This window comes from Scomber japonicus, chromosome 18, assembly GCF_027409825.1.
Source record: "Scomber japonicus isolate fScoJap1 chromosome 18, fScoJap1.pri, whole genome shotgun sequence".
In the NCBI taxonomy this organism is placed as follows: Eukaryota; Metazoa; Chordata; class Actinopteri; order Scombriformes; family Scombridae; genus Scomber; species Scomber japonicus.
The window spans coordinates 22,609,175-22,619,923 of record NC_070595.1 but is presented as its reverse complement, the minus strand read 5'-3'; the positions used below and the strand labels follow the sequence as shown (position 1 = coordinate 22,619,923).

The 10,749-nt window shown below is 38.8% G+C and overlaps 1 protein-coding gene across 1 annotated transcript; it reads left to right on the top strand.

Annotated features, from left to right (window-relative positions):
• The first annotated feature begins 3,282 nt into the window (after positions 1-3,282).
• On the top strand, positions 3,283-10,326 carry dnajb1a (DnaJ heat shock protein family (Hsp40) member B1a). Its single transcript, XM_053339224.1, has 3 exons — positions 3,283-3,777; positions 5,366-5,952; positions 6,350-10,326. Exons 1-3 carry the CDS (start codon positions 3,567-3,569, stop codon positions 6,578-6,580), a joined length of 1,029 nt encoding a protein of 342 aa, XP_053195199.1. The 5' UTR covers positions 3,283-3,566; the 3' UTR covers positions 6,581-10,326.
• Positions 10,327-10,749: the final 423 nt, after the last annotated feature.

Below are 10,749 nucleotides of genomic sequence, written 5' to 3'. Positions count from 1 at the left end.
ATAGTTTCTGTATAAATAATAAAGTTGAGTAAAGTTGAGTATAGAGCTTTGATTTGTGCACAGCTTGAGTCTGTGTGGTGTCGCTGTATTGAATTTCATTGTATTTTAGTCAGTGTTGGGGAGTAACTAGTCACATGTAACAGTGTTACGTAATTTAATGACAAAATAATTGTATGAAAATGTTGATGATTACAAAGGGGGTTACATCTGAAGTGAGACCTTTAGGATTTTGCTCAGAAGGAGGGTTCTTTCCTCATTTTTTAATATCTAACATGTTACTGAATACATACAATATCTTTATTTTATATGCCAAAATCTACATGAACTAATGAATACATTTTCAAATGAGAGATAAATCTTACTGTATAAGAAATGATCTCCCTTATAAATCATGTCAGTATCCATGAAAAGCACCTGAACTTAGATTTTTGTGGGCTTAATGGGTACACTTACCATAACAGTTCAAAACATTTGTTAGAAAATTAGAAAAATAATCAAAAAGTAATCAAATGTAATAAATGTAATGAAGTAATTGAAACAGTTACATTATGTCTTACATTTTAAATAAGGTAACCAGTAATCTGTAATTTATTACATTTCCAAAGTAACTTTCCCAACCCTAATTATAGTACACCCACCAGCCACTTACTGTAGGTAAACCTGTACAATGCAATTCAATACAACAGCTCTGCCAGAACAATCTACATTTAGAAAGCTTTCACATTCAAAGTTTAAGTTGACATTATCAGAAAGGTGATGAATCTCCTTTATATTTATTATCGAGGTAGTAGTGGGTGTTGGTGGTGCCACTGGAGTGACCCCCCTCCTGCATATTAATGCAGTGGACAAAATATTAGCAACACGATATTTGGGAATCATGCGAAAGTATTGATAACATTTGGGGGAGGGTCTCCATCTCCTGGTGGACACTAGTAAGGAAGAGAGAGTTGATGATGACTAATGAGTCTCACCTGTGTCAGAGGGTGTGGAGGATCACGCTGGGGTAAAAGTCATTGATCGCCTGAACTGCTTTTATCCGTGTCTGTGTCACTGATGCACTGAAGCGAGCAACTTCTAGTGTTGCAGACAGTGAAGCCAGCCAAGCAGGGCACCCGTTTCTCCAGTATTAGGAAGGAGGCAGCTCACCTCCTTTATTTAGAGAGGGGCCGGAGACTAGTAAGTGCTTTACTGCATGAGGTTGTTGTCGTTGTGACTCCACTTCGTGATGTTACTGTCCAAACCGACAGCGCGGTCAAGCAAGCCGTCTTCTTTGAGGAAACTCCGGTCATTGATGCGCGTTTTATCGTGTTGTTACGGTACAGGTGTTACGGGTGCTTGGAGAAGGAAAACACGTCGCTATTCAGCACTCCCAGATCTTTACTTCTAATAATATTACTAATTCGTACAATTATTTTGGAATAATAACTATAGGCTATAAAGAGTGCAATTCTCTCTCTCTCTCTCTCTCTCTCTCTCTCTCTCTCTCTCTCTCTCTCTCTCTCTCTCCCCAGCATACATTTCTCATGCATTGTAGGGTTTCTGAATGTCAATATTTAAAAAAAGGTGTTATGTTCAGCACAGAGTACAAGACCCCAAAATGATCCTGGAATGCAAACAGTGTTCCTGCTGCTGGCTCGGACTGCCCCTACTGGTTATATATAGACTGTAGAATATAGGTATGCAGTTGGCTGCATGTGCTGTGATGAGTTGAACCTTTACGACAAAAGGCATCTTCTTCCATTCAGCAATTTCTTCACGAGCCTCACTGAAGTATTTTAGAAGCTATGTCGCTCATATAGTTTCAATGAATTTGTGTCTTCAATAAAGGTTAAATTTTGACCATATACCTGCCTATAGCAGCCTTAACATCTTGGTTTATTACAATATAGTGTAATGTGATACAATGCACCACTATAAAACACTGTAAATGTGAATCTTAACCTCTCACAACCCCCCCCCCCCCCCCCCATAATGTCCTACTCTGTAAATACCTTGTGAAAATAGTTTTGATATTCTGCACTCTGCTCTATGGTGTTTTCAAAAACGTAAAGTTTTAGTTTCATTAAAAGAGCAGAGCCTAAAAGTCCTAGTCCACTACTTAAAGAACCCAAAACTTGTCAAAACCTCAGTAAATGTTATTAAAAGAGCACTGATGCCCACCATCCAGCACCTGCTAATTGTCAGCAACGGGAAACAGGAAGGGAAAAACATTTCAGAGTCCTGAAGACCTTGAACACAACTTATTTGTACTACTTCCCTCTGGTGGTCACTACAGAACACTGTAGGCTACATGAAAACAACCAGACACAGTTCACAGTTTATCACACTGAAGAATGGTTCATTTAATTATACAGGGTCTCAAAACCAGTCCTTTACTTAACAATCATGTGTGCATTGATATATGCACAGTACACATTGATATATTTTCATATCTCATTTAGTCTTAAATGTACATTTTCTTCCTGTATATTTGCATGCAGTAAACCATACCCATATGAAGATTATATATTTCAGTTTTTGTTAAAGCTGTTTTAGTGAGTGTCGATTCAACATTATTCTTTCTTTGAAGCATCACAAACTGTGTGTTATACTGAGTATTTCTAATATTTAGTTCAAGGTAGGTTACATCATCTTAACATCCATGATGTAAGGATTTATAGCAGGGCTATAATTGTGTTGGTCTGATTTTTGTTTTAGCTAAGTGTACTTAATAAACTGGCAAATAAGTATGAAGTGGTCATTATGTAATTACTGATGCCTGCCCACTGTATGCTATGGAAGCCCATTTCTGCCAATGTGATGAAAAAAAGTGAAGATTGAGATATTATCTTAAAATAATGACTTATTAGTATCTCATTATTTTGAGAAATGTTCTCATTAGTTTAAAAAAAAGTTTCTCATCATTTTCCATCACACCGGCAGAAATGGGTTTCGATATTACAGAAAGGGTCTTGGGCGCAAAAGTATTCAAAGCAAGGCAGGACTTAAAGCGCATGCGCATGCGTACTCAATTAAAAAAAAATTAAATCTAGGGTTTATAGATTATTCACATGGCAAATTAATTTATTCAGACAGGCAAAGACGAGCGGTTTCGTTAGCTGGAGTTAAGTTACTGGTTAAAATTGTTGTTTTAAATAGATATCTGTCAACTTGTGAGTGTCAACAGTGGTTGAGGCGAACCCGGAAGTGTTGTGAGTGGTTCATCTCGCTGTGGTAATGAAGACACTCTGCTCCACTGCCTCTTCCAGAAGTTTCCTCGCCCGGTTTGCAGCTCGGCGGCCACGGACGGGACGCTCCAGTGTGGACACGTCGTTTAATGTTGTGTCGTTTGATTTGAGTAACATTCCCCCCTCCTTTGTCTTAGCCTGGAGCAGAAAGTTGTCAAGTAAAGGAGGCTAACCTTGTGCTGTTAGCTGAACCAGCTAGTGTCCGCAGCTGTGACATCTGCAGCGGAGCCGACACGCAGCGGGACATGCTGGATGTGTTGTTGGTTTTAAACAGAAACTGAAGGGTCTCTGCCGACAATGTTTTTATGAAGTGAAAGGAGGAAGAGACCGGTCATTGTAATGGGTAAAGATTACTATAAAGTGCTGGGAATAGCCAAAGGTGCCACCGAAGATGAGATTAAAAAGGCGTACAGAAAACAGGCCCTGCGCTACCACCCGGACAAAAACAAGTCCGCCGGGGCAGAAGATAAATTCAAGGAGATCGCTGAAGCCTATGATGTCCTCAGTGATGCCAAGAAAAAGGACATTTATGACCGATATGGAGAAGAAGGTAACGTTATCTATAGGCTGATCCTCTCCCCTGCAACTTAGATAACTGTATAGTCTAATGCCGATATCTGTCACACAGCTTGTTATCTACAGCAAACATACATTGTGCACTTGTTAAATCTTGTTGACACACTGATGCACATTTCTGGCATCTGTCTGTACCAGGGACCACACAATGAAGAGGTGTGTGTGTGTGTGTGTGTGTGTGTGTGTGTGTGTGTGTGTGTGTGTACAATAGCTGGAGAAGCTGCTGGAAACGACGAGTCCTTGCCTGTCCTGTCAGCCTGTCACTGCACTGATCATTCTGGCTTAAAAATGAATACATTTAGTGCTTTTTTTTAAGGGCAGATATTACACAGAGACACAGATCTGACCTTTTGGTGTTAAAATTGTATTTATCTGCAGCATGGTCATTTTGTGAATTAAGTATTTTAGGGGGATTGAAACGTCACTGGAATATATAACATAAATGTGTCAATTTGAACTTGGGGAAACTAACAGTGTTTTTGGAAATGCAGTACATTAAAGTAGAGATAAAATGAAGAAAAAAAAGCCTCTCCAGCCATTTTACATTCCACCCCTGGTCATATTGTGTACCTAGTTGACAGTATAAGGCACAAAAAAAAAATCAGTTTCTTTGCATTCATATATCAAAATCCAACCCTGTTTTCTTCCTGTAAAACAAAATATGAGGTGTGCTAGTAGGCTTGAACCCACTAGGCTTGAATTTCAACCAGTACTATCACGACATCCACCCATCAATTAATTTTCCAAATGTTTGCAGCACAGAGCTAAGATTCATTATGGCATAACCATTTTCCATCCAATCAAATTCCTCAAATTCCTCTCGCTGTTATGTCCCGCCTTTCTGTTCTGTTTAACTGGGAAATATGTCACAACATGGAAGTTAGATGCTCTGGAAATGCGTCATCTGGAGTTTAATGACAAATGACCAATTCTGTCTAAAACCTTCAAAATATTCAAAATATTCAATTTACTATCATGTAAAACCAAGAAGAGCAGCTAATTCACCCACAACTGTCAAAAGTTGTGTTTTTGCTTGAAGAATGACTTGAAGGATTCACTGATTATCAAAATAATTGGCCATTCATTTTCTTGTTAGCGACTAATTGCTGCAGCTCTGATGCAGTTATAAAAAATGACTCAGGGAAAGTTTAAGATGATTGTATTATGGGTTGTGCAAATAAAACTGATCTTGACTATGAAAAGTTTTATATCAGTGTCTGTCTCAAAAATCTAGTGTCAATTCAGCTATAATCAAGATTATAATCAGTCCAGTTGCAGTTGGTTAAATACCTGATTAACCAACTGTGAGTGAAGTTTTTTTGGTGTGTTTTTAACTATTGATATTTGAGAGTTTTCATACAGGGAAATCTTAGGTGTGTACAAATCATAATGCTCTCAAACATATCTTTGACATTTTCCGAGTGGCATTTTCTCAATAGGCCGACAAACACTGCTACAATATGTGATGATCTGTATTTGTTCGAGGCCTTTGCTAACATATATCATTCAGGCTTTATTTCTTACAGAGATCTGATGTTTGTCCATGTCTGCTTCCTCTTTAGGATTAAAGGGTTCAGCAGGTGGTGCAGGTGGAGGACACACCGGTCCGAGCTACAACTACACCTTCCATGGAGACCCTCATGCAATGTTTGCAGAGTTCTTTGGTGGCCGCAGCCCATTTGATCACTTCTTCTCACAGAATGGAGAGGACAGTATGGACATCAATGACCCCTTTGGCATGCCATTTGGCATGGGAGGGATGGGCGGCATGGGTGGGTTTCATAGGTCCTTTAAATCCCACCCAGGAGGCCCTCACAGGGCCCACGAAAGAAAGAAGGACCCGCCTGTGATGCACGAGCTGAAGGTGAGCCTGGAGGAGGTTTTCTCCGGCTGCACCAAAAAGATGAAGATTTCTCGCAAAAGACTGAATCCAGACGGCTGCACCATGCGCAGTGAGGACAAGATCTTAACAGTGGACATCAAACGTGGCTGGAAAGAGGGGACGAAAATCACCTTCCCCAAAGAAGGAGATGAAACTCCCACTAACATTCCTGCAGATGTGGTGTTTGTGGTCAAAGACAAACCCCACCCAGTGTTCAGAAGAGAGGGCTCAGATATAATTTACCCGGCAAAAATATCACTCAGAGATGTAAGTGAAGACTAATAATTCATTTTCTTGTCAATTCATTATATTGTTGATCAAGCACTTTGTCTATTAAATGCACTTGTCTTGTCCTACCTGCAGCTAAGAGCCCACAAATATTCAGTTTATCAAGTATGACAAAAAAATGGTCATGTTTGAGAAGCTGGAAACAGCAAATGTTTAATGTAAAAATGACTTAAAACAATTACTCCATTACCAGAATAATTGCTAATTTATCTCTTGATGCAGAAAAGAATGACAGAACTGATAACTTTTCCAATTAAGTTTTGACTGAAGCCTCTATATAAATGAACAGATGATATAATTATTAAGACTAGACCAAGCATCAGTGGTTTTATCTGTATAATTATCTTACTCTCCGTCTCTCTCCGTCTCTCCCCAGGCGTTGTGTGGATGCACAGTCAGCGCCCCCACACTGGATGGCCGGACCATCACTGTGACCTCCAGAGACGTTGTCAAGCCCGGAATGAAAAAGCGCATTTCTGGAGAAGGGCTGCCGCTGTCCAAGTTCCCCGAGAAGAGGGGCGACATGATCTTGGACTTCTCTGTGAAATTCCCGGAAAAACTTGGCCAAAACACCCGCGACGCACTCAGGCAGATTCTTCCACCGTGACTTGAAAGGACTAAAGTTTGCTAAACTCTTAACATATCTGCATTTCCAGTGGCACTCTCCTGTGCACCGTTATATTTTAGCCCGAACGATTGAGGCTCAGGGCAGATTTGCTTCCAGCTGAGTGTAATTTTACCGTCTGAGCAACAAATCCATATTCTTAAACAGTATCAAGTCAGTTTAATGGAGTGTCTTAAGACAACAGAACAGCTGATTTTAACGCTTCTTGTCTGCATTCAGCTGAGGTTCAGTAACAGTATTCAGTAACAGACTGCCATTTGTCAGTTTAAAGGAGGAGAAGTAAATAGAAGAAGCCTCTATCTATCTGTCAATCTCTCTATCTCTCTCCCACTCACTCTATATAGCTCTATATATATATCTATATCTATCTATATCTATTTAGTGAAAAAGAAATTACACCCCATGAAAAGCTATGGACATTTTTTAATCTTCATTTTTAACACATTTAGTTTAATATTGAGAAACGTAGTTAATATAACTTAACAAATAAAACTAAAGACCCAACTTTTAAAAATGATCAGTAAATGTAATTAATAGAAATGGAATTTTCTTGCTAGGAATAAGTGAGGACACCCCCACATTTATTACTACTTAAAACACCTAAAATTAGAATTCAATGTGCCACATCAGGTGCAAATCATCAGAACATCATTACGGCGGGAACACACCGAAGAATGACGAAAAGCAATCTCTATGGAAACTCGCAGCAGGCCGCTTTTCACCACTCTTCGGTGTGCTCCCGGTGTTAGAGATGATTTTGGAGGAGCCTGCCTTATTTAAAACAACATTTGTAGTTTGGTTTGCTGGTGATTGTTGAAGTGAGTAGTATCACTATTGTGAGATGAAAAGAGCTCTCTGAGGCTTTTAGAAAGAAGGTCGTAGATACATCTGGAATGAATTTAAAAGATCTTCAGACAATTAAAAATCAGCAATTCCACTGTCTGGAAATTTGCAAGTAGAGAACATTTAAAACATCTGCTAACATGGCCAGGTCAGACTGTCCTAGCAGGTTCAGCCCAAAAGCAGAGCACAAGATGCTTAAAAATGGTCTCCAGCAATCCTAAAATGTCATCACGCACTTATAAGTAGCTCTTACCACAGCTGATGTCAATGTATATGTACCAACCAGCAGAAAGAGGAGGAGGAAACCCTGCTGTCCAAAAAAACACAAACAATGTGCTTTGGACAGATTAATCAAAATTACAATTATTTAGGCACTGTAATAAAAGACATGTTTGGCACAAATCAAAGTCAGCATCTCATAGCAGCTGTGTGAAGCATGGGGGCAGAAATATCCTAATTTGGTGCTACTTTGCTGCAGCAGTGTCTGTCCAGATCCCCATCACAGAATCCACTATGAATTTTTTATTGTGTCAGATGTTGCTTAAGGAAAAATGTGAGACTTTCTGTCCAAATATTGAAGCTGATGTGGATCATGCAACATGACAGTGACACAAAACATTACAGTAAATCCACAGAGGAGAAAGAAATGGAGAGTCCTGGAAAGGCTGAGTCAAAAGCCCGGATCTTAATCCTATTGAAATGCTGTTGTGTAATTTAAAACGGGCTGTGTGCAAGAAACGCCTCATACATCACACAGCTGAAAGAAGTGGACTGTTATAGGAAACGTCTAATTGAGGTTATTTCAGCCAGAGGGGGCAATACAAGCTATTAGGGTACAGTGTGTCCTAACTTTTTCCTCCAATAGGAAAGGTCAAATTTCATTGTTTTTGGTTCAGTTACACCACTTTATCTATAGATGGTGTTTGAAAGTAGGTTTATGTCCATATATTTCATGGGGTGTCCTAATTTTTTCACTACTGTGTATATATAAAATCACACAAGGTGTCAAGTAGTAGCCGTTGGTTTGGCTCTTTAAGAAGGAGATGATCTGATCATAGAAACCAGACTTTTTTTTTGAAGCAAAGCTCACTGATTTGTCCCACTTAAAAAAATGTAAAATAGGAAATGAGGATTTGGTTTCACAGCAGTTTTTGGGAGTGCTTCAAGGCAACACGCAGCCAGCTAATTAACAATACCTCAGGTGCAGTGATGCATGCTTGAAAGTAGCTAAAACTTCATTATTCTGCAGGGTTTTGGTTACTGTTACATAGACTGAAATTAACTGCACCCATCCTGAGAGGTGAGAACATTTTAAATAGGCGTGCAACGAGCTGATCCACGGTAGCAAATCGGTATCGGCCAGATGTGACCAATGAGCATTAATTGTCCTTGTCAGTGTCATAAATGAAATAGTGTGTTTCTGCTGCCAGTTACACTCATACAGTCACTGGAAAATCCATTTAAAATAAGCCTATAAATAATGGTGGCATGTGGACGTGTCCAGTTATAAATAAATAGCGATGTGACCTTACAGTCATATAATGACTAATTCCAGCGAGTGACGTAGCATCATACAGACTTTAAATTTAGGGAGGAGAGCACTACTATCAGCATCAGTAGTCTGTGTCAGCAGATATTTGAGTTTAAGTATCAAGTCAAGAGAAAATGATCAAATTGATACGTCCCTCGTGTTAAAGTTGGCACATACTGCATAAATGTTTACTTTCAGATGTATCCTGTTTATCCAGGAGTACACACCCACCCTATTGCTCCTGTAAAATGTCTGTGGGGAGACTTTTTGTGCCAAATAATAGTCCTTGTGTAATTATAATGTGTGCGTGTGTGTGTCTGAAAGTGTGTCGAGAGCATGTGTGTATTTCGTCATGTGTGACTAACAAACTACCAAAATCTATTTACTTCATTCAGACCCTCTGAGTAAACACTGTGTGTGTGTGTGTGTGTGTGTGTGTGTGTGTGTGTGTGTGTGTGTGTGTGTGTGTGTGTGTGTGTGTGTGTTACATTTCAGTTCCTGATCTGTTAACTGTCTGTTTTATTTCATCTGAAGCCAGTCAGTGTATTTTTTTAACCTGACATGTTATGAGTTTGGTGTATCAGTCAGGTGAAATATAGTCGTTTTGATCTTAAAGTTTCACTCCTAACTGTCTTTAAAGGCCTGTAGGATATATTTTTCTTTCATTATTTTGTCCTCCATCATGTCTTCTATTAGAGCTTTTAACGGCACTTGCTTCAACAAAATCTGGCAAAATGTGAAGTGTGTATTCACAGTTCAGTACTAAGCTACAACTATTCAAAAGCCTGTGCACTTTTGACTGTAGTGATGAAGGACGTTAGTTACTCAGTTAGTTTGTTTGCACATTCAGATTTTTTTGTGTTACCGTGACTGTCGGAAAACATTTCATGGCGGTCATTACTTGCCTCCTCATCCTGCTCCTGGTGGAGTTTTAAGTTTCTATTTGACACAAACATGTGGTTTAACATGAACGTAGAGATGTGTAATCTCTCTTAATGTTTAACTATTTTTTTGTTTGATTTTAAACAAAAGATTTGCTTTTATTTTTTTTCCTTTTTATGGAAAAATGTGTAAGCATTATTATTTTGTTTGACTTCCTGTTTATGTTGTTTTGAAATTCTTCAGGTTGGGATTCAGGACATTTTTGATTTTTAACAACAAAAGCTTTTATGACTTGATAATGGGATGATAACTTTTAATAGATATTTCCTATGCTGTGATGATTTGGATTTCCACATTAAAGAGACTAGCAAACAAAACCCGGGAACGTCTCATCACTTATGGTCTATGCATTTTAATTATTGATGACATTTTCTCTCTGTCTGCACTATGAAGAAGCATTCACTGTATTAATGCTCTCCACTTTCACAATACTCATCATGCAGTACATTTTCTGTCTTTGTGGATCTGTGAAGACAGAATTAACACCATATTAAAATGATTTTCAAAGCACTAAAACAAAGGCCACAATGTCATTAAAATGTAAAGTAGTTTTTCCTTTGGGAGTGCAAAGTGTGTGCAGCAAATTTCACGGTATTTTTCAGGTAAAAGTGCCCCCCCCCCCCTCAAATTATTATTATAGCTTCCTGTTGTGAGAATTGGCTGCACTTTTCTCTTTTATGTTTTTTTCAAGCAATCAATTTAAAAACCTCAATTTGGGCTGTGAGATATATTTTTGTACATTTTTCCCTTTTTTTCTGGACTTTTCATAGACCAAACAATGAAGTAATTAATTATGAAACCGTAGGACAAACTAATGTGTCTCCTAGATATATCT